The 25,414-nt window shown below is 40.0% G+C and overlaps 1 protein-coding gene across 4 annotated transcripts in view; it reads right to left on the bottom strand.

The window, feature by feature from the left end:
* Positions 1-15,222: 15,222 nt before the first annotated feature.
* Positions 15,223-25,414, bottom strand: part of pbx1b (pre-B-cell leukemia homeobox 1b) — an 80,587-nt gene continuing 70,395 nt past the window's right edge. For 2 of the 4 annotated variants that reach the window (XM_064330605.1, XM_064330606.1), the window contains 3 exons: positions 23,597-23,709; positions 22,134-22,223; positions 15,223-19,363 (listed from right to left, as the gene is read on the bottom strand). In XM_064330605.1, coding sequence (XP_064186675.1) covers positions 19,271-19,363; positions 22,134-22,223; positions 23,597-23,709 — 296 coding nt within the window. In that variant the 3' untranslated portion in view covers positions 15,223-19,270. The remainder of the gene's footprint in view (positions 19,364-22,133; positions 22,224-23,596; positions 23,710-25,414) is intronic. The other 2 variants (XM_064330607.1, XM_064330608.1) reach the window with 1 other exon arrangement.

Genomic DNA, 25,414 nt, shown 5'->3' with positions numbered 1-25,414 from the left:
GGTATCTGGCAGCATTTCTGGCAGCTAGATGATTTATTCACTTATTTGTTTATTCAAGATGGAACAAAACTATCTGAAGCGGGAGTTGTCCATAAAAGTCATGTTCTGAGGTAATTCCACATGTTTTCTTTCTTATTTCTTTCCTTATGTATAATACATCGTTACTGACGAGTGTCAACTTTAAAGCTATTTATTCAAGATGTGAAATGGTTTGAGAATGGTCAGTTAAGTACTTTATCCACATGCAAGTAATATTTAATATTGAAAGTGACATTGAAAGTGACATTTGAAATAGTGACAGACTGAACAAATGTTAAAAGAATATGTTAATAGTTGTGGTTAGAGTGCTACATGTCCTGTTATTTCTGCCATTCATTGTTGTGCTTTTGTTGGTTGTTCACTAGTCCATAGTCTGTGGATGCAGCAGCTTTGCAAGAATTTGGCCCAAAATGTCTAACCCTACCGGTCCTTAAGAGACCGTGAGTATGGCACATCAAGATTCATAAGAGGGTTTTCTCATTTTGTATGCATGACTACAAACTCGTGGCAAATATCATAAAGTGTGTACCCACTTTAAGGCTGATGTGACTGCTAAAAAAACATGCTTACATCTTACATCCACATCCACAGATTGTTCATTACTAGTGTTTCCAAAGCAGTAACCTTTTTGTTTATGTAACATCCCCTAAGTTACTGATGCTGGCCATGCTTAGAGACATGAATGATTTGTTTATTTGGGCACAGTGCCCAAATAAACACATGAATAAATGAAAGAATAAATGACTCGTGAATCACGGTGAATTCTTCGGTTCAGAAAATACGTGAAGTCCTTGTTTTCAGAATTAAATGAAGAATCAGGCATAAACCTACGCGCACTTTATGTAATTTGTGCACAGCCCCTAAGCCTACAGTGAAATCTGATCTGTAATTCTAGTGTCGCGAGGCAGGAGAGGTTAAAGATACTGAATCCCCTCAGTCTATCCCAGGAGATTCTTTCCTCTGCTACCTATGAAAAAGCAAAGAAAGTGTAAATTGAGTTGTTCACAGCAAAACATCATGTCAGAGTGAGAGAGTAAGTACACTGCATGCCGGTGTGCTCTCTCACACTGGTAGCGGTTTAGATCTAGGCAGGAGGACACGCTGCGTGGAAACGTTTCACAAACACGACTTTGTGATCGCTGACAAATCTGCCGTCACATTTAGCCCGAAGAAGTGCCCATTTCCCACGAACATCTGAAAGGCGAACCCCGGTTTGGGTTGAGCAGACATTTCTCTGACAGCTAATGTGTCAGTTTCCTATTGTTTGACGTTCCCTTTCTCCGGCTCCACACAAGCATTTGCTGCATATTTGGATGGAATACAGTCATTACAAGAACAGCCAGCCTGAAAGTTGTAGTCTTGTAAGTCAAGTATTCTTGCCAGTTCTGTAGACGTTCTGTGCATAATGTCTGTAGTTACTATTTATTAATTTATTTACAAGTTTATTCAACAGGGACCACGCATAATAAAACATTGACTTCAAACTTGAAATCTGATGCACTATACAGAGATATAGCTGAACAGCTAATTTTAATCGCCAGTCCCTGGGCAGGTGAACAAATATACACTAACACCTACACTACAAATAACAAAATATTTTGCACTATATAGTTAATAGTCAATGCAATCGTGGCCTATGTAGAATGTTTGCTAAACACAAACTGTATGTGTGAAGAAGAAAGAAAGAAAAAAAATCTTTCTTTCAATTGCAATTCAAGGTTAAGGGATTTGCCAGCAGGTAGATATACAGTCCTTCAGTCTCATTACCGATCAGATTTTGAAGGGCACTCAATTACCTTTAGCGCAGCACTGACAATTATACACGGTGTTATACCGTTGGCGAATTTCAAAAGGAGGCACATGACTTCCGGCTGGATGACGGGTTTTAATGGCCATGACTAATATGATTTAGTGGATAATTGTCTCATTCCGTGGAGCACTCCTTCCTCGGCGTGGGACCGCAGAGTGCAACCGGCGTGTGAGAGTGCGCGGGGAGACACTGATCGGGGCTGACAGGGTGTGATCTGTACTGAGCTGGAGCAGCGAGGTCTCGGCCCATCCTACTAATGAGATCAGCAGGAGCCGCGGAAAAACTCCGGGATATCGCCAGCAAGGCTCGCACCACTTGGTAGGCAGCCCATTTATCTTCGCCCGTTGATGGACCAGTCGGCTGTGCGACCACCGTGCTGGCCATTAACCGCTTTGTAACCAACGAATTGAGAATTCTGCCGTTTCCGCATGAAAGTACACTTCAGATTGTACTTCTGGAAATTTCCACGCAGCGTATTTCACAGTAAAAAGGTACAACGTACATACTTTGAAATGGAGGCTTCTATATATAGGCCGCCTACATTGTTTGTGAATTCCATTAAACAAATCAGCGCAATCCTGACATTGCAAATTTCAAACAGGAGAAAACAATTTATAAATATAAATCTTTCTCTTTCATCGCTAAATGATAATGACTCGTCAAACTCCTAAAAGGCTCCTGCTAATGATAATGTATGGGATATGTCTTTCTCATCAGGTAATTACAGCTAATAAGTCTGCCTTGTACACCTTGTTGTCCAACCTGCCACTGCAGTTTTATTTTCATGAATAATGACAACAACTACCATTTTCAATTATGCAGTTCAGAATTAAGATAAAACTTGTATTGCACTGCCCTTCTTTAAAAATAGTCTCTCAGTTTGCCAGAATAGAACTGCGATGGGTCTTTCAAAATTATTTTCAGGATGAATTTTGAAATTTAAGTGTACAAAATAATCTTGGACCTTTATGTTTATAATTTTTTTTCTTTAATTTAATTTAATTTTATTGTCATTGTTTGTTGTTTATCTTATTAGATTTCTTATCTTTTATTTATTTTTTCATGTTTGCATTTTCACTTTATTATTCAGTTTCCAGGACATGAAGTTCAGATTTTTGTTTGTATCTAATCAGAGCCTAACTGAGTTCCCCAACATCTACATATTTCTGAGGTTGTATACATTGTATATCTCTTTGTCTTATCTTATTATAAACACAGACAAGGGGACAAGGTCTCTGCTATCTCACTGCGTGTAGTGGGATTTCCACTCCTAATGACTGTTCTTATTTCCTATAGTAAGTGGCTTCCCATATAATTCTTTTCCTCTCAATTTCAAAGCCATTGGTTCTTGAACTTAATAGACTTGGGAACCTTGACATGCCTCTCCAAAGGCTCATATTAAATCTAAGATGTCAAAGCGAGAACCCAAAATGCCACACTAGCATCAATTCTTGCCATGAAAGGGAGGGAGGCTCTAGTCTTTGCCATCAATAAAATGTGACCTTGTAAAGGGTACTGTGACCTTCAAAGCCATTTTTAACATCCTCACGAACCAGTTCTCACAAAACAAACAAGTACAGCAACAGATGAGCACAGCCACCAAGGGGATTGTGTAAGAGCAGAGATAGTCCATGTGTTTTTTTTTGTTTTTTTTTTAAAGGAAGTTTTTGTTTAAATGTCTCGGTTTTAAGAAGAATGTGAGAAAGGCAAAGACGAAACCCAGTGTAACGACATAAAGATAAAAAAATTCTGAACCAAATATAGAAATTATTATATGTTAAAAGATTTAAATTAAAACTGGCTGCTACGTGTTCTTTCCCATTGCTGATATTGTACATTCTGACTGAGACGTCTGTGTCCTGCCACACACTGGTCATTTTAATGATGAGTCTTATCCACAGCACACACCCGATTCAAATTAACATTCATAACCACTACTGGCTTTGTGGCAATGCTGTTTTTCCCTCCTCACTGGGTGGAATAAATACTGCTAGCTATTAATAAACTGAAAATAGCATTATCCATGATTGTCTGAATATAAAATTGCATGAAATTATATATGTAATGAGAGGCCATAGTCCTAACCAGCAGAGGGCAATAAACAGTCTGTAATTAGTTGATTACCAAGCTAGAGTATTTTAGCTGTAGCAGATTTGGCACATTAAACGGCTTCAAACGCAATGCCATTTGAGGCTGTAAAATAATAATGTTCGGGAATAAAGCTTGGCTTTACTGTTTTTTGAAATTTGTCAGTTACAGTACTATGGCCACAAAGATTTTACAAAATTCCAAATTCTATAATACAAGCAGCACTGCTTTGCAGGTATCTGCTTAACAACAAAATAGTTTTTCATAAGCCATTTCTTCTGCTTAAGCTGTCAAAAATATAGAGAGAAATGACTCTGAAAATATTATTATGTCTTTAAAATCGTTCTGGTTTTGTTACTATATCTAAATCTGCTACTGAACTGCTCTTAAATCTGCTAACTTGTATGCGCATTGTTATATTGGTATGGGCTAAACATGTGTCTACTGCTTTTGTCATGTATTGGAAAAATGCCAGAGAACCGCTTGCTGCCCTTTATTACTTCAGAGTTGAGAATGCAGGCCTAATATAGTACAGTAGGCCAGTGCATCTTTCCCCGTCACTCTGAGAGGCCTTTCATTTGCGGTGGGTTGTGCGGGAGAGACGCTGCACATAATTAGCCGTAACCCATGACAGGTGGTGCGTTCGTACAGGAACGGACGACGAGCGGCGCTGCGTAATTAGCTTCACGGACGCAAGCCAGCCGCGGTCGTCTGACACGGCCTGACGTTGGGATCGCGGCGCGGACGCCCTCCCGGAGCGGCGTGTCCGGGAGCCGGACCGTAGATGGATATGAGCCGCGGCTGGCGCGTGCGGAGAGTGGCCGCGGCGACAGACGCACAGAACGGGCGGACGCGTGCGGGCAGCTCTCCAATAGGCTGCTGTCCTTAGCGCGTGGTCAACGTATTGACTCAGCGTCATGTGACCCACCTTTAGAATGTCTTCCCGTGCGGACAGCAGGTGCCGAACTTTCCTTTCCCTTTCCTGTCCCCCTCCCCCAACCCCTGAACTGACTCCCTTTTTTCAATTTTTTTTGCAAATGCATACATACGCATACATTCATGTGGGAATTCTGAATATTGTCTGGTTAATAACAGGTTAGTGCTTACATATATAACAGATGACAAATTGTCTAGATTATGGCCCACCTAAAATTGCAGCCATGAATCATAAGCTGTGTATTATTTCAAATAAAATATTAAATGAGTATATTTAATATCAGGAGATGTATGTTACAGCATTCAAATGCATACATGTACATTTGCACAGTAATATATACTGTAGATCACATTAGTTTCTAATACAGCAAATGTTTTACAATGAAATCTGCTTTCAGCACACCAATTGATATTCTCACTGTACAGTTACATTTCTGCCTGACAAATCATCAAACTAACAGAACCATAAATAGAAGATAATGTCCCGACCGAAAGTGATTTCTGTTGAAGTTCCCTGAAGCTTCCGCTCTCTGTAATGGCTGATAAATTAGCCAAAGTGACAACTGATAGGGGTACGTGGGTATGCTGCCACAACGCAGTCTCACGCTGTTCACAGACTGCCTGTAGTTGTCCTGCACCGAATTTCAAAATTAATGAAATATACCAATTGTTGATAAGCCTGAAAAAAGATTAGATTAAAAAGCATTAATATGTCAATGTCCATCTGTCTGTCTGGCTATGTTATGTCCAAAGTATGTCCAGAAGACTGCATACCATGTGAAATGCACCTTTGTTAGTTTGGCTAAAAGTGTCTGTTAAATGAATAAATTGTAAATTGTGTCCTCCAGAATTAAAGCAGTATAATTGTAATAAAACAGCACAGTTAACACCTTAATTTGTTACGTTAAAGAGTTGCCAACAAACACAATGCAATAATGCTTAATGACTTAATGAAGTGCTTTACCTACAGCACTTGTAGTTAAATTTCTGTGAATATTAAGTGGCCTACATTAAAGTGGTATCTAGTTTTGGAGGTATCAGTGTATTATTCAGCAGCTGCTGAGCATTAAAGATGAACTCCCTCGCTTTCCAACGAGTCCATACATTTGGATGTCAAAAACAGGTGTTATACATTTTAATACCCAAATGTAGTATAATACATGTTTAATACAACAGACATGCATTTGACAAGGGTTTTAGTTAAACACAACATGAACTGCATAAGTATAGTAGATGCATTATATTTTAGTTTATGAGTACAGGGATGGGATCACTCCAGGCCACTGGACACAAGGTTGATTGACAGCCAAGAATATTAAACCTGCTGTCGGTAAAAATGAGGTTTTATGAGCCTGGCCATTTCAACTAAGCACACACCTGTCCAGTCTACCTCTTCAGTTAGACAAGGTTTCAGATATTAGCATTGCATTAAATCATGAAGCAGACTGTGATTTAACCAAATTACAAAGAGCATGCAAAAGGTTAAGCGAAATACCAAGTTTCACAACTGATAGCTTGTGTTCTCGCATATATATTAGCCTGGCTATTGGACTGTTTCAAATCTTAGCATTGTATTAGATACAGTTAAATGAGGTGCAGTAATGATACTAGATGTTAATCTCAGTGGACTGGCCATTTGAAGTGGGCACTTTTCTACACTGGCTAAATACCTTGTAGCTTAGATGAGGTAGCAGACCTGCCCATTGGGTGAGGCTGCAGTAGCATTGAATCAAGATATTTCATTTTAAAAGAGTATACAGAAGCTAGGTGTTGTGCCATAACAAAATAGGGCCTGGTCACATACCACTGCCACCTTCCTCTCCTGTGGTTTCAGCAGTCAATGGCTAATGGTATATCCCAGACACTGAGCCTTCTTCTGAGCTAGACAGCACATTGTGGGATTAGCTATGAGCCTGGTGTACTTAGCATACTTGGTTCTCTGAAGTCTGTGAATGGATGACCAGGTCATCAAGGTAGGCAGTTGTGAAGTGCCAGAACGGCCAGACCATTATGTTTATCAGGTGCTGTAAAATGGCCGACTCCCCATGCAATCCAAATGGGAAAACCCATACTGAAAATTACTTTTTAATTTGTACATATGAGTGAACATGGCAGCAAAAGGGACCCAGGACTTATTTAAACCTGATCCTAGCCTGTATAGGTCTTGTCTGTTATGAAAGCGATTTACATTTTTATGTTTTTTTACACTGAAACTCTCACTGCGAAAAGTCGATAGATGATGTGTCAATTTGCACATCCACCTTTCGCAGGAGGTTTATGAAATATTACTAAAAAAGTATATTTTGTATAATGACATGTTTTGTACATTAATATGTAGTTTTTCCTCTGAGCCATTTAAAACTGCACCGCTAAAAAAGAAAACAAACTCAAAATTCTTCTGGTGCCGGTCTTGCATACTTTTCCCCGATGAATCTTTTTGGGCAACTAAGAACGAGGACACAAACTGTCAGAGCAGTTAGTGCTAACGAGGGGATTTCTGTCACTTCTACTAAGGTTGAGCTTACAAATGAGGAACTAGAGCTACAACATGAACAGACATAACGCCAAACAGAAAACGTGTTTGCCATATTAATGTCAGTGTTTGGAATACAGTTTGTCCAACATTTATCACTTATGTTGAATACATATCCAAGGATCACAGCAATGTAACAGTTTGATTTTAAGTCTTAAGTTCTAAAATGTTTTCATTTAGGCAATGTAAGTTCTGGTGGCTTCTGAACATTTTCACATGATGTCCTATTCAATCATTTATTGAAAAACCACTGCGGAAACATTTTTGGTGAGTATTTTAACAACAACAACAACAACAACAAAACTGTACACTACCCACATTTTAATTGCAACCAGGAATTCAAGTGACACAACTTGCCATGTCCAACATTCAAAACCAAAAGAAGAAATAACCAAATTGATTTTACATGAATTGTGGGTTTTGCTCAGACCTTCGGTATAGATTTTTTTGAATAAGTCAAGCTTGCCAATTAAAAATGTCTCTTGAGTATAGAGCATTTAATTTAACATTTAGAATGTTACGTCAATGAAATGGGTAACCACAATAAGTAACTGTTTGGAAATTATTATATTTTAACATACTCCAAAGGCATTGTAGATGAGGTGGCAGTATCTTGGATTTATGATTGCATCTCTGTCAACATAGAGAAAGCTTTAATTGAGCCATGCCAGACCGACTCTCGTTAACAATGGAAACATTTTTTTTTTTTTTTAGAATCAATGCTGTCAACCGCAGAAAGTGTATAGCCACACAGTCAACTGTTTCATCTTAAACAAGCATGCATCGGTGGTTTCTCCCAGAATAACATGGGGCTCATATAGATCATTGCTATGTTGTGGGAAATGCAACATTAAAATGTTTCAAGTTGTAACTATAAAGTTTGATTTAATGTTTAAGGGCTAATTGTAGTTCATGTTATACCTTTGTAGTTTATGTTGGACGATTTACTCAAAAACAGCAAGAGGAAAGAAAATGTGAGTCCATGTGTACAATAAAGTACACATGCTCACAAATGCAGACATGCATACATTCATTTAACGGCAATCAGGTACATATAAAAAATGTCACTTCAGGTATGCTTACAAATTTGAAGTTATATGAACACCAAAATAGCATCCTTGTTTCAGTTTTGTCGTCGTGACATAAAAATACACTAAAGTGAGAAGCATGCTTTATTTGAAGTCACTCAAATCAGCTACTCTACCAGAAAAAGCATACTCTCATTTTCTGCTGCGGTTTATCTTTTTAGCTGCCTTTGAATCGTTTCTTATTTCTTAGTAATTTTCCAGCCAACAGGTTGCTCTATATTTTATGGATCCTTCAAAGGGAAGATAAAGACTACATTATTCTCGAGAAATTTGAGGAGAGTCTCTTATGTGTAAAAATAATTATGCGTACAAGATAGCACGTGATGATAGTCTTCATCTCGACAGGCGGGGAACAAAGCAAAAATTAAACCGGCAAGGCATGCCTCCCTCTTTTCCCCTGTAGCCTTCCCTGCCAAGGTAATCACATGAGCCATGTGTGTGTTCCCTTTAATATTTATACACAGTTCCAATCATTTTTGGATTTGTGTTCTACGGAGATAACGCGGCGACGCTACTTACTTTCGGCTAGCGTCTCCAGGGGGCCTTTTCTTCCCAATCCAAGAGTTATTTTCTCCGCATTTAAAATTGGTGTGGAAAATATCCATATCTAGCCCATATCTGGCTCATTAGCACCGTCACATGAGCGCTTTGGGCACACGTCATACAGTAAAGCCACATTGTAAATCATGCACAGACACCCACACATGGAAGAAGCAACCTTATTCACTATTGGCAAATATTCCCCACGTTTTTTCCCGTGTTTACGGTTGAAAGCGCATGAAAGGCTAGGGTGACACTGACTGATCTGTGAATTCTCACAATTAGCATATCAAAATGACTCGCTCCTCAAGGACATTTTTAAAAAAATGTCAGTTTGAAACTTAGCGGCAATTTCCAATGCACGTGAGAATCAATTCAGAGAACGCGAGCTCAGGGTCTTGCTTAAATTGCTTTCTTTCAGTGTTGTGTACCCAGCCAGGAGTCACACAGAGGAAGCAACGTTGGCAAGAGTCCGTGGTTTGGTCAAACTGATTGTATCCTATTGGTGTTGAAATCATAAATTGACAAGCAATGCTAACATTGACAGTTGGGATGTTGTGGAAGTAATATTTGTAATTGATTGCTACTTAATATATTTTTATATACCTAAAAATGGTTGCCCCATCACAGTGAAGGAATGTTAGGATACAATTCATTTGTGGGGCAGCCAATCCCCAAATAAACACAAATTCCTCAGTATGTAACAGAAGGGGGTTGAAGGGAAGAAGTACATTTAATCTCCAATGGGCACTGCTGTCTTGTCGTTGATTGGTTGGAGTCTTTGTGTGAGTTGCTATCGCAGTTCTAATAAGCGGTCCTTCAGAAACGAGTCACAGATTGTACCTTGAGATTGTGTGTCCTTTGCCGTTTCGCCCTGCCCGTCTCCTGTGCTGCGATTCCCCCCCAAGGGGACGCTCACCACTGCCAACTTGAACTGCTTCCAAGTCCTGGACCTGTGGAAACGACACCAGCAACTGTTCTCCTACCCAGGCACAAACCTGTGGTTAACTGGATCTGGTCCCAGAGGTAATTAGAGCTCAGCTACTGTGCGTTGATTAAATGAACCACATTCCCAGATTGCAACAGTGAGCACCACAGAGCTTGTTTATGTACATTTTAAAATAAAATGCCATCAACCACAGGATCTTATGCAGTTGCCTAGAAATAGAGAATTGTGCTCAGTGCCCAAGTAAATGTATGAAAGGGTGATAAAACCTCTTTGAGTTCATTTATTGTATTCTAAAAGTATTCAGATGAACTGAATTCATTTTATATCGATTATCCCAGTCATTATTGATTCTGCATGTACATGAAACAGGCCCTCTTCAAAGATGTGTCATGGCCTGGAATCATTCACAGTTTTAAAAGAGGAGGAATATAACAAAGGTATAAGAACATCCTTGGTTGAATGGGATCTAGGCTATGTTATCTTTCAGTTCAATGAGATGTTGTCCGTTCAATTATTAGCCTAGCGTTGACAAGAGCCCGTCTCACAGAGCTGTTAGCCAGATGCTTTGATTTCCATAACCCTTTGCAGCAAGACCAGTGGGCGACATTGATCCATGTCGAACCTCGAAGAGGCCAAAGAAGAGCTGTTTTTCCCCATCTCTACTGACCTCGATACTCCATATCCCTAGAGAGAAACCAGTACAGTGAACATGCTGAGCTGCTGAGCTGCTGTGGGCAATGCATTATGAAAGTTTTTTGCTCAATGCCTTTGTGAGGAGGAAAAAAAACACTATCAATATCAATGCTTGTAAAAAAAACGGGCTAATTATCCATTTTGAAATGCAAATAAACTGGTGCTTTTCAAAGAGGCCATGCTGCTCAAGCCCCATTCGCCTGCACTGTTCTGACAGCCCCCCCCCCCATTGCATTCTTTGTCTATACCCCCCCCACACACACACAAAATAAGTGGAAAAAGGACACCACATATATTAGAACTGAGCTGCTGCAAGCAGTGTGATATTTGACTGCCATTAGATAGGGAGTGTGGGAGGCAGATAGCCCCACAGGTTTGATAAAACACTGTTTGGTTGCACTGATGTGGGGATTTCTCACGAGATGCAGCATTGGTTCATTTCCTGCACAGATGGGAGGCTTGACCATGCAGATATTACTGTGTTATTTTGGACTAGGAAAGGTCAAGTACGAGGATAAATAATAATTGACAAAGAAACTGTGGCTAATGGGCAGTGGGAAACAATCACTGGGGATAAAAGGTTCCCCTGAAGCTGTGAACACGACATTGTTTCTGTTTGAACTACTTACTACTTCCACCCCGATGAGATGGCATGACATATGGCCCTTTCCTGCTTGGTGTAATAGATCATTTTACACAAGCATCGAAAACATAAAATTTTTTTAGGAATGTGGTTTTTTCCCGCAGATGTTAAAATATAAGCGAAATACTGTGCACACTTTCATAATATTTAGCTATATTAAAAAAAAATGACTTTGTCAGAAAATGGAATGCCACCCCCTCCCCCCGCCTCGAACCCCACATTCTCCTTGTTTTTCGGTACACGTTTTTTAAAAAGAGTTGTTTCCCTGTAACGTAATCGGAGGGCATACGTCCCCCAAACGCTCATGTTTGGAATTCATTTCCAAAGTTCTGCTCGCCGCCAGTGAAAAATGTGCCACTGTGGGAATCCAAATGGCCGCCATCAATAAACATCGCCGCTGCAGTTTGCATTTATCTTCCTCACTTAATTTGTTTCCCAGATGCCTTTCCCCTGGCTGCTGACCTTTCCACGGAAGGCTCCTGAAACAGCAGATATTGCAAAATACTTTGTTTTGTCGGCAATTTGTTTATGAGTCGCAGACTGTAAAAAGGGTGCTTTAGAAGAGCTGTGGAAATGTCAGATCATTTTTAACCAGGGGGGGCCTTCAATCTCCCCACCCCCTGTATGGGGTCAGAATGTATACAAGTATTCCTCTTTACGTGAAGCTTTACATGCTAAGTACTGACTGGGCCGTGCTGAAACAGGACCACTTGGCTTGGCAAAACATATCTGTTTACGGCATCCTCTCCTTCGAAGAGATTCCCCCAAGTCGGTTGGCACCAGTTGGCTTGAAGTCTGAATCACTTCTTGCCCAGATGAAGTTGACGTAGCCGTGTCAGCATAATCTCTGTGGCTTACTTGAGAACAGGTGTGCATGGCATGCTTGAGAACAACAGGGAAACAATTAGCAAGGCCAAATGAACATTTTCCAGAGTGCCATCTCCTATTTGCGGGGTTAAAAGAATGCACCAAAGGTGATTCCAAGACATGAGGAAATCCGATGAAAGTGCTTGGCTGGTTGCAGAATGCATTTACAAATCAGCCATGTAAGGGCTATTGAGCATTTTGCAGATAACGGCGCTATTTAAGGATAAAGTAATGACAACGGCACACAATACCTTGCCTTTGTGAGGCAACGGTTAAAATATATTAAATGCACATCCAACGGTTCTCTCCTTTCATCTGTCACTGCAACAGGAAATTCCCTTGATATGAACAAGAAGGCATTCCCATGTAATTACACTTGATCATGTTTGCAACTGTCACTCCCACAGGCTCTGTCACGCTCCACAATTTCACTCGTTGAAACGTTTGGAAAGCATTCCTAATTCCAAAGTTGTTGGGGTTTTTTCACTCTCCTTCCCCCCCCCCCCCCCCTCTCTGTCTCCTTTTTACTTTTAGTTCAAACAGAAGGTGGATTGGAAGCACGGAATCGGAAATCCTTTCTCATTTATCTGGGCGTCAGAGATAAGTGAAGCTCCTCACATCCCTGTGAGTGCCACATAAATTGTGCCTCACAGGGGCTGCCATCTTAGAAGGGTGGGGAAGAAAGAGCATCCTCACACAGACTGGCTTCTTCCTTTTGAAAACATTGAGTCACCCCCCCCCCCCCCTCCCCACCCCTAAAAAATAAGGAAGATTGTTACAATAGGCGCAAAAGGTATATGGAAGGTGTGGTGTGGTAGAAGCGATGTCTTGGAGGCCAACATGACTGTCAAAATCACGAGCTGTCAAATTGCCTGAAGGCTCACTAATTGTCTTCAACTGATCTGAGAACAGATTTCTGTCATATTTAATGAAATTCAGCAATTAAGCTATTTTCTTTGTTTGCAGTTACTTATAAATATAATCTTGCCAACAGTTGAAACGTCTTGTGAACCACGACACTACTTTGAAGACAATCTTAAACAAACTAAGGCAAAATTATTCCAGATAAGGAAGTAAAAAAATGTAAACTGTTTGAAGGGCATCCATAATTGTCATATTTTTTTTTTAAAACCTAATGAAACGTGTATGGTTAGATGTAGTTTGGATTTATTAATCTGCATTCTTGATTGCTTGGATTGTGCTGCATGCTTTCAATAAACTTCATTCACGTTACAAATGTCATGCTTGAGGTACTATAGGTCACTTTAGCAAAGTAATCTTAAAATGGCTTGCATTTAACTGGTAAAACCATTAAGCCCACCAGAAAAAAGCCAAAGCACATAATGATCTTTTCCTATGTATTTTTTATTGTAAAAACTATGAATATTCACTTCCTTTATATCACACAATACTAATTCCTACTTCCTGAGGGAATAGCCTTCAAATTTCAAACTTCAAATCTATTTTTTTTTTTTTGTTTATCTAAAAAGTACAAGCAGCAACCAAATCAATGGAGTCAAAACAATACATGTACGGACAAGTATTGCTTTGCCATCTGTGCAATATTTGGAATTATTGTTTACCCCCCACAGTCGCATCGTCAGTTTTTGTGTGCCAGTTTGCAATCAGCTAGTTCAGAACTACAGTACTCATCAAATCCTGAATTCCGGTAAATAGTCTTGTCTTGTTTTATGATCAAGCCGGTACCTAGCTCGATCAGGCCCTTAATAAATGCTGTGCAGTGCAACTTTCTGCTCGGGCTTTTGAATGTGTCAAAGTTTTGGTGGACACATTCAATTGCTAGCCCAGTTACGAGTGTTATAAGGTGAACTTTACTTGGTAAATGAACCGTATTTCTCATCAGGACTTTGATGGCTACATTGTATGCTTTCAACAGGTAACTTGCTTTATCTTTATCTTGCTTTACATTGTAGAGAGCACGCTCAAAGTTCAGTAGCAATTGTTTGAGTTGTAATGTAAGGAATGAAATTTAAATTGGATGTAATTGATTTTCCTCGCAGAACAAATAAAATGTGAAAAACATAATTATCTGTGCTTATCTGTTCTTTACCTGTGTCAGCAAACCACAGCATGTACTGCTGAAGTGGTTTTAGGCAGTGAACCAGGAGGGTACTGTTGCAGATACCTGATCACTCAAATACTTATTTCTGTTTGAAATTCTGTCCATGTCACATCCTTTTCCCTCCCGGTGTAGCCTATTAAATCAACAAATTGCTTTTAGGAGAGTCACAATTTATCACTTATTGCATTACGTCAGGTGATTGCAAATTGTACTATTAGTCAGGCGATTGCAACAATCCAATGCCTACAGTGATCCCAAAGGCTGGTAATGCAAGATGAAAACATTTTAGTGCACATATGCCCCAGATAAACTGGTGTCCCTAGCTACACGGGAACTAAATGGGAAAATTCTAGTTTTTTTCCCCCCTTTTTTCAGAAGCATAAGTCACAATTATCCACGCTCATGAAAATAAACAAATTATCCTACCGGATTAACACAAAAGTTTTTCTACATCAAATGAAGGCACTTCATGAGTCATCATAATAAACTTGTTTTCTATATAATGATGCCTCTGTTGAAAGCACTTCATTTGAAACAGATCCCATTTTTTCCTCCTTCCATTCAAATTCAACACTGCGTGGGCACTTTGAAGGTATGCGCCCAACGGCACCTTTAGTTGCTGCACACTGAAATAATATAAATGCAGAACATGTTTATATAGGACACGTGTTAATAGGATTATATGCCTGAAAACTTTGGAATAAAAAGTGTTTAAGAATAAAAGCACTGATCGTTTGCAAGAATCTGGTTATATTGGGCAGAGGCTGCCTTCATGAGTAATTATGTATACTTATTAACAATAAAATAGTTATATTTTATTAGTTATAGTTGGAATTTCATGAAAATGTTTCCAGTGAAAAAATGTGAAAAACATTTAAGGATTTTCAAATATATTAACATAATATTAAGAAAACATTTATGACTAATTACAACGTTAAAAAAGACAAAATACATTTATGCAACAAAAGAAACTATTTATTTGGAATATGCATTACCAGTACAAATGAAGAGACCATAAAACCTACACCTTGTTAGTTTTTTTTTTCTCCACAGAACACAAGGAGTTTTAAGTCGGAATCAAAAAGACACTAGTTTTGTGTTTCCATTTCATATCTTTTTACATATGCAGAGATCGTAAAAGTTAAAACTGGGCCAGAGAGCGGCTCACCGATTTCACACTCTGAAATCTTTATAAAAAGAAGAAACATTCAAAAACACTGCAGTATTTTATGAAAGAACAAAAGACATGCAACAAAGAAAACATTTGATGTTTTAAAAATCGCTCAGCTTTTCTTTTTTCGTTTTTTATATATACTTTTTCTCTTTTTCTGCAAAAACTAAAAGCATCATTACATGAAGCTTTTAATAATACCGTGATATTGGGCAGGCAATGTGAAAAGTACAGTTCAAAATCAGAAGAATGTATTTCCCCCCTTTACACAAGGACCCTATGATGAAAAACAGTTTTAGGATTTCGTTAGAATACAGATAGGGGGAGGTTGGCAAATACTGGGCAGCAAAATATAATCATTTTATTAGTCTGCTACTTTCTTTGAAAAACTACCTTCCAACATTATACGAATGGAGCAGTACACCCCAAAAGTAAAATCTCAGTCCAAAAAATACAGCTGTACAGAACATCTGAGGATTCAAATTATAAATGCAGCCATTTTGAGGTAAAGGATTTCCTGGATGAATTGTAATATACCTGACTACAGGCTAAAAAATGACTTCTTAATAGAGTACATAATATTTCTGTAATCCAATATTGATTATTTATATTAATGAAATTATTCAGAGCCACAATATGTAAAATGTACAGTATTTTTTTAGAACTGTCAACAGACAAATAGAAGTTCTTTACATAGTTTCCTCCTTTGACCTCACAACAGCTGTGCTGTGATGTACTAATCACCTAGAGGTGGCAGGTTTCAGTTACCTTCTGATTTTGCATAATAATTATGAGTAGGATTTGGTCTCGTTAAAACACTAATACATGACTAAATGTTGAAACTAACTTTTCACATCACCTTGACAAGACAGTATCCATTTTCAGAAGTTCCGATAGATGCACCAGAATGTACAAAGTAAATCTTGTAGATAATATCCCAAATGTGCAAGCACACCCCCTTTCCCCTTGCCTATAAAATATTTAGCTGCATTTATTTGAAAAATGGATACTGTCCCTTTTCAACAAAGCAAAACAAGGACAAAGGTGCACATCTACATATATAGAGCATTCTTGAGCTAATTCACATATGAGAACAAGGAAACAAAATGTAGGTAGTCCTGTACTGTAACAAAGCAAATAAAAACATTAAAAAATAAAATAAAAAGAAATATGTGTTGTCGCTCACAGCATGGTGATGTAAAAAATATATCCAAACAGTTTCTGTACGTGTGCCATACGGGTGTTTTTCCATTATTATTTTTTATTTTTTCTATATAAACACTCAAGAACTCTGGCTGTGTTTTTGGTTTTGAGAATACCAGAACATTCCTAAAAAACGTTCCTCAGTATGACAGATAACAAGACGCTATTTTCAAGCAACGAAGAAAGGTACTGCTAATAAAGCTGACAATGCCGAGAAATTTAAACTTTTTAACTTTTGCAGTTTTTGGTATCAAAGTAATGGTCTGTATGGATATGCAAAACTGCGCAAGGAGGCAACCTGCAGCTGGGTAAACTCGACAATAGTGTACATAAACGTCAATAAAAAAACATAAGACAAAAAAAGAAAGCGAGAGAAAATGCATTTCACATTTCAGATTTGTTTGCTAAATGGACAGATTGCTGGGAAGGTTTATTGCAGACTGAATTTCTATTTCTGGTGCTGGAATTGGTTGAATCTGGATCCCTTGTTGGGAAGAAATACAAATAAAGTCTTTTATTTCTTGAAATATTATTTCACGGTTATTGTGTGACAGCTCTGCCTTGTTGGTACCTGAAAAAGGAGAGCTCGGAGGAAAGCTTCAATCTAAAAAGTTTAATCGCTTCTGTGGTTAAACTGACTCTGGTAAAACATGCTGCCGCGGATGAAAAAAGCAAACTTGAATTTCCTGACGTAATCTTCACTTCAAGTTCAGTTCATATGATTTTTCAGTTAATTCATAGCACCAGCACTGACAGTGAACAAAGAGGGATGCACAGAGATTTGCGCAACAACGCAAAACAAGCAGTGTAACTAATGACCACATATCTTGTTCAACGTTTTGTAAAAACCGGAATAAAAACACTTTCTCGCACTTATTACATAATTGTTTTGGTTAACAGCAGCATTTTGGCTATAAATGTCTCTGATGTATAGTGGTAATAATGGATGTTCTTAATACAAATGATTCCCTTTGTGATATTGCATAAGGATTGTATGAAAAACGTGTAGTTTAAATGGTAGCAAAATTGCTTTCTAATCACCGAGATCCATTTAAATTAGTTCATTTCAGTCATTCGTGCCCTGCATCACTGATGTGTACAGCTGAATGGACACGCATCCTTTGATTAGCAAAAACAAATATTGGATGACTTTCATTTCTGTGAGAATGGTGGTCTCTGTTACAGCAGAGACAAAACTAAAGTCATTTTGCAGGGAGATAAACCGATGCACAATTTCAAGGGAACACTTAGTACTTTTCTTTCCCAACTCAGTGACAGCCCAGCAAAATACATAATTAAGAACGGACATCACAGAACTGGACTGGACTGAGGACTGCAGTTTACAATATGACCAGAATATGTGATTACATAATTAATGGTAATGCTGGCTTTTGGTTTTATAGACAGAAAGACCTTTCAAGGCTACACTGGATTTCTCAAATACCTGCGAAAGGTTTGTAACTCATATTTTTGTGTGAGCACAGTATACTCTACCAGACATTGGTTGAGAAAGGATACCCACAGGTCACTTTAAAATTTTTGTGATTTTTTTAACTGCCGGCTTTTAAGTCAAATGCATTCTGGTATTCATGAACAAATGGAAAAATTAATACGTATATCTATGTGGAAATGTATATGTGTACATATGCAGGGCTCGAAAAAGGTTTCTCAGACTTCTAAGCCAGTGGAATTCAAGTGAGATTCTCGAATTTCAGACTTGAGATGTGGTACTAGGCCCCACATTCAGATAAGCGCACAGGAGAACCCAATCGGTAAGCTGGGTTGGGCTGAATGGCACGTTTTGCTTTTGTATTCTTCCTAGCGGGTTCAGTCTAGCCCTCTGCTTTTCCTCTGAAGCCAATGAGAACTTGTGCAGCTATGTATCCTTTGCTACAATAAGCCATGCAAAATATAAAATTGCCCATCTTTCTTTCTTTCTTTTTTCATTTCACCACTACATTTTTTCGCTCAGGGGGTGACTATGGTCAAATGCATGTTCAGGGCCAGATATGTAATACAGCTTAACAGAAGAGTGTCCATAAAAAAAAAAAATGAACATCTGAAAAGATGAGGGTGACCCGGTACTATCTGCTAGTGGTAACAAAAAATTAGAACAGAAAAGTTTAATTTTTTTTTTTGTTTTCGTTTTTTTCTTCTTTTTTTAGCTGAGAGGTAGAGTGAAAGCCTTTAAATCTAAAGATAAGGGTTGTCTGTTTAATTATATCTATAGTTTTGACTGAAATAATTACATCAAGGTAACCTTGATCCTCTGTATGCATGGTGAAAAAACTGTACAAACGTTTTTTTTTTTTGTCGTCCTTGCTGTTGTTGTTGTTGCTGTGAAAAACCCCGGCGGGATTGTAAGTCATGATGAAGGAGGGAGATTTTTTATTTGTTTAGTTTTGTTTGTTTTTTTTTTTTTTACCAAGAGACAAGACAATAACCATGAATAACTGTCAGTACTGATGATCATCTCATTTTTCTGCCTATCTACAGTGCTCCCGAAACAGAGGGAAATGCTATTTTCGTTATTGGCGGGTTGACCTCCGGTCTGAAAGGATTGCTGGCGAGGCGGTTGCTGTTTGTCGTTGGGGCGTGTTTTTTTTTTGTTGCCGCGTTGAGAGGGATCAGTTGGAGGTGTCGGAGTGAACGCTTCCGGGTCCTTCCGTGGGCGAGGTCACTGACGAGGGGGTCGTTGCGTCTTGCCAGCCGCCGTTCGCCTGCGGAGCCGAAGGGAGAGGAGACGGGGTTGAGTCCGGGAGCGAACGCCGCTTCGCCCGTTCGACGCATCGCGAATATCGCCCGCGTACTGACATCACGGGGGGGGCGGGGGCTCTCTGCATGCTGTCTTGGTGACTCTCTTTCCAGTGCTTTGGGGGGGGGTAGCGGGGGGCTGGACAGTTACTTTTTTATTCTACTGCTGTCTCACCCACATGTCATTTTTTAAATGTTAAAATAATAATAAAAATACATCTATTCTATTTCTGAGCGCTAATGGGATGCTAGTGACAATATTGGGCATTACAAAATATTTTCAATAAATGAACATAACACTCCAGATACAAAAAAAGTGCAAACAATATTTGTGGTAAGAAATTAAGGTTCTGTTTAAAAAATAAAAAATAATCTTAACCAAAAGAAGACGCTGCGGTCTTACACTGCTGGGAGGACTAGCGTGAGTCATTGTTCGAATGCACTGCGCTAATTATAGGTCTTAAAACGCATCCTCGGAGAGATGCATAATTAAAAGGGGGCATTTAGCCGTCCTGTCAGAGAACGAGTTTCATGAAAGACAAACACAAATTACGAAACTGAGAACGTATCAAGCTCTCTCCAAAACAAAACTCGCACGACAGCCAATGGAAGGGGGGGGGTGTGGGGTGGGGGGAATCAAAGATGGCAAATTATCACATTGGAGAATGGAATAAAAGTACAATGGGAAACATGGATGCCATTTCAAATCCCCGAGACAGGCCTGCTAAAGAGCATTTGGGACATTAATAGCAATTTTCATGCCATCAGAAAAAGCCAGAGAATGGCCCTTGGCAGCCTCTTATTCCAAAGCCTGTTATTTAAGGTAGAGGCAGACTGTAATCACAAAATGAGAGGGGAAAAAAATCTTAAAACATCTTCAGCTTTTGTGACACTCTACATTTATTTCAAAGCCATAATTACTGTTCTAAGACAGAGGAAGACCACGTAAATACATTGCGCGTTAGCTTGGTCATTACCACCAACAGAACAATGGGAGGGAATAATTTTGCAAAAAGCACATACTGAAATCCTTACTCTCTTTCTGTAAATTGGTGGACATAAACGAGGGTCACGACATTCCATTTTAGAGCTGAGTGGTTTCACCAATCCTCATGAATATTTATAGGGCTCCACACCGCGGTGCGTGTTATTTAAAAACAGAAAAAAAAATCTTTTACAGAATCACGAGAGGACAGAATGGCCGATCACGAAAATATATCATGAGGCACTTAATTTTTTTTGACATTTCTAAGACAATAAGCCCGTGTTTCTGTAAGTATTGAATTTTAAAAATACTTTTTTTTTGAAGGGTAACTAGTATTGAGGAAAATCTAAATCTGAAAGGATATCTATGAGGCTTCTTTTCTTGACAGGAAGATAATCACCGAATAACATAAAAAAAGAAAGAAAAAAAACACTTATATTTTATCCAAGGCTTACTACTATAGCCTAACTTAATAATAAAATCAGCCTAAATCATAAACATTGCAGAATATCTCCCCTTTAAAAAATAGCACTGTAATACTGACAACAAAAATACTAAAAAGTGAGTAAAAAGTGAAGACAATGGTGTCCTTCGTACACGATCATGCAAAAAACACAATCCCGTCATTGTATTTCCCTTAAATGCCCTTTGATAATAGTGAGACATAATTTTCTATATCAAACGCATATCATTTCAATTATCTCGAGGCTTTGTTGCCAAATACATGAGGGTAATTTGAAAGTGCCTAACGTGAAGGGGCTTGCTTACATCTAGGGCTAACAGTATCTATGACGACAGTCGACTGCAGCTAAAGAGCCCGCATACGCTAACTGTTCCCTCAGGTCTATCAAAGGCGGCCTTGTAGAGAGAGCGCCTTCCTTCTCCTGGACGCAGGGTAATAGAAGCAGAACAGAAAGGTAAAAGAAAAGAATAGGAATACAAGCATATTTTTTTTTATCCAGGAGAAATCTCCTTTCGTTTTGGCGCAAACAGTCAAAGCGGGCGAAGCGCGGGGGGGGGGGGGGCATTAGCGCATCCCCGTTTGCGGCCGCGCTCTCGCGGCGGCTTGCTGTCAACGCCATTACGACGGCGGGCGCCTGATCTGAGCGATGCGCTGGGATTGCTGTCCCGAGCCCGCGCTCAGATTTCCTTGTGTCTGTCTTATCGATTTCCCTCTCTGCGACACAGCTTGTCGGCGTGAATTTCCATGCTAGCCGCAGCCGCCGGGGTCCCCCGGATACACAAATGGGAGGACGCCCGCCCCCAACCCCCCCGAACCCCCCCACCTCACCCCCACTCCCCACCATCCGCCCCCCGTCCCCTTTCCGCTGGATATTTTTTTATCGCCACTCCGAGTTTGTCCTCAGAGCTTCGGAGCCATCGGTCCCCCCCTTCGGAGGGAACCGCAGTCCGGCTCTTTGGCGACACACCGCGGGACTGGCGTCGCGCTAGGTGTCACCTGTTTGGCGGCTCCTCCCGGGGCGAGGGGGGCGCGTGGCCGCAGGTGGCGCGCGAACGCTGATTGGCTCTGACAGGCGTGGACGCCAGCTGCCTGCGTTAAAAGGCCGCCCCATCTCCGCGCCGCCCACGGCGCCACCGAAACAGAAGCAATCAACTAGCCCACCGCCGAGCTAAGACAAGTCCGACTAAGTGGCACTCCGAGCCCTATGGCTTTGAAATAATTGGTAGGATGGGGGGGGGGGGACCGGGGAAAAGAAGAAGAAAAAAAAAAAAAAGCTTATTTTTCTTACGTTGATGCCCTGCGGACTGTACATCTGGCTGGCCGCGAGTCCGTCACTGTATCCGCCTGTCTGACTGATAACATGGCGAAGGGTATCCACCTGAAACACAGAGGAACACCGACAGACTCCCGATTACAAGGGCGTCAGAGAACGAGAAAGGTTGCAGCAGACAGGGAAGGTGACGGAAGATGGTGGATGGCGAGCGGCGCCATAAAAACTATACATTTTGTTCCTTCGAAAAAACGAAGAAAATCACACACAGATCTCACTTGGACCAAGCTTGTTTTTAAATGGCAAGCACATTTTTGTTTTACTGCAGACTCTAATATAAACACAAATAATAATTTTACTCAATATACAACAAGTTTTACAACAACACTTTTTTGAGGCATCAGTAAAATTGAACAGATTCTTTATGACAATGAATAAGACAATGAGCATTGTCATTTGCTGCTGCATATATAAACACCTTTGATTTATCCAAAAAAAACCAGAACATGTTTCATTTAGATGCACCTGTATAGTAATGGAACTTGCACCTGCATAGTAATGGAATATCCACTGCTTTCAGACATTTATCTAATTGGAGCAGGAACATCTGTGCAGAAGTGCATGTTTTCCTTTGAGGATAAACATCAAGAGGTCCACCCTATAATGCCTTCATTTAATGTTAAAGCAATGTCAGATGATCAAACCATAGCTGCGGCAAGCGGACCACCTCAATGCACACAAAACTCTGTTACATTTTCTTTTTCAAAGTGCGGTTCAAGGTGCTCAATAATTTGTCCTGTATTACAGAACTAGCTTTATTATAAAATAACCCTCATATTCACTATTGAACTATATTCGCTATTGAACCCTATATGGGATAAAACTTTTACCAACTGCCTTTGCGGTAGACTCCGCTATTAAAAGCTTATTGCTCCTAAGTTCGTCTCTTTCTGCTAATCTTACATTACTAGCCAACTTAAATGTTTATTTGATTAATGTAATCATGTTACCCTCAGTCATGACTCACATGTTGACTGGGAACTGTGGTCGAGACCATAATGACCAGTTCCCTAACAGGTAATGCACAAACTTTGAAAGTCGCATTAAAGGCATTATATTTTCACCCTTCACTCAAGCCTGTGACAACAATTCATACAAATGTCTGGCTTGAAATCTACAAACCCTAGTCTTGACCTTGTTCCGTTTGTAAGTTCGCGCCTATTAGCTTGCAGAATTTACTGAGAACTCATGAGATGAAAATACAAGGGGTGTAGCATTTCAAAAACTTTTAGTTTTCTTCAAACATTTGAAGTGGAGCAGCCAAACCTTCCGTTCTCGTGCTTCCATTTATTTGCGTCCTCCACCTGTGATTCAATGGTGAGTCGATGGTGGTTTTTGGGGAGGGGGGGAGAGGCGTTTGTCCGAATGGGGGAGGGAGGCCCAGCCTTGAGCAGAGCAGCTGACCTGCAGCGGATCCCTACCTGCGACTGCACGTTGGCTCCAACCTGGGCCCCTTGGTAGGAGTCCCCATTGAGTGACTGCACGCTCATGAACAAGTCTCCGGAATTTGACATGTTAAAAGAACCAGCAGAACCTGGAAGGAGAGAGAGCGAGCACCGGAATCACAGAGAGAAGGAGGAACAGTCACGTGGCCCCGCCCGAGGGGAGGGAGGGGGGGGCGGGGGGCGCAGGAGGCCGCCATGCACAAGCAAGAGGGTCTGGTGTCAGCGGTTGGCAGGTAGCGGTTAGTGGGAGCAGATCAGAGAGAAGGCCTTGGCCAAGTGAGAAATGGAAGAGGCTAAGAGAGGCACCCGTTGGAGGCACAGGTGAACCTGTGCCGATCTGCACATAAAGCTAACAGCCATCATGACAAAGATGATAATACTAAATCAATAAAAAATCCTAATACTTCCTGAAAATAGATAAATACAGATATGCTACAGTCTGAATAGGTATGATGCATCAATGCAGGGTAATGGTATAAAATACCAAAATAGGAATACATATGATATTCCTGTTATTAAATGATGCACTATATACTGAGCATCAAAAACCGACGACTAGTTGACGATGGACTAACTGTATTTTGTGAAAAAAAATATATGTATATTCAGAAAGGCAGTTAGGGGCAGGTGAAGTAAGTTCTAAACATTTGACATGTTCAGGCGGGAAATATTCAAAATAAAAAAATCACGTAGAAATCAACATACCCTGCTGATAAAGAGAACAAAACTGGTAACATTGGTGTGTTAATGGCACTTGCTGTCTGGGGGATTCACAGCCAAAAACTGACACAAATTTTAAGTGAAACGCAATCTACCAATGACCAAGGCCACGAGTTATGGCCAATGTTAATGTTAACTCGCGTGGTGAATGAGACTGGTGAGAGGTACTCTTCAGATGATCTTACTGACAGTGGAGCTGGTTCCTCATTAGTGAAGAATCAAGGTTCTGTGTAGGCCTCCGATATAGAGGTCAGTGAGTGTGGTTCAGAAATTCAGAAAAATAAGCTGTAGTGAGAAACACATTAATCAATGGGGAGGTCCAAGTGCGACAGGTTGAGCAGGAGTGGCTACTCGGTACACAACTCCAGTCCTGTGACCTCACATCCTGCCTTTCATGTAGCTCCTCGTGGAGTTGGTGTGATAAAAAGCAGTGACTAGCATTGCATGCTGACACGATATAACTGGGCCTTCCAGATTGGGGAGAAAAAGACATTACTTTTAAAAGAAATAAAAAAAACGATGTACCGAGGGACCTAAACCTAAATCTATATTTTTCATTTTTATTTATTTATGTATTTTTTTTTACATTCATTTATTTCAGTTTTTGGAGATTGCTTTGCATTTATTTGCACCCTGAAAACAACCACACAAATAAAGAAAAGCTGACGATCTCAGAAATTTCACAGAAACATTGAACTCGATTAATAACCAAACTTTAAGTGGAGCGAGGGCCACTTCCACTGCTGGTGGCACAAGTCTTTACTCAGCAGCTGAAAACAATGGAAGTTCACTTATGGTCCAAAAAAAAAAGAAAAATCCACAGGTGCTAAGGAACTGTAGCCAAACCTAACATAAAATGCCAACAAATCCATAATAAAAGGCAGTTTATGTCTCCCCGTATGGCTTGCCATAACACAAAAGGCTCGTGCCTAATCATCAATTTAATGACGTGCGGGAGACGGACTAGACAAAGGGAGTATTTTCCTTACAGACGGCTTCGATGGCAAAGCGCATTACGAGGATGACTGCACACATACGTCTGGGTACGCGCAAAGAGCATCGCAGGAAGTGAAG

The sequence above is a fragment of the Anguilla rostrata genome, chromosome 4 (assembly GCF_018555375.3).
Source record: "Anguilla rostrata isolate EN2019 chromosome 4, ASM1855537v3, whole genome shotgun sequence".
NCBI lineage: Eukaryota > Metazoa > Chordata > Actinopteri > Anguilliformes > Anguillidae > Anguilla > Anguilla rostrata.
This window is presented reverse-complemented; position numbering and strand designations above follow the sequence as displayed.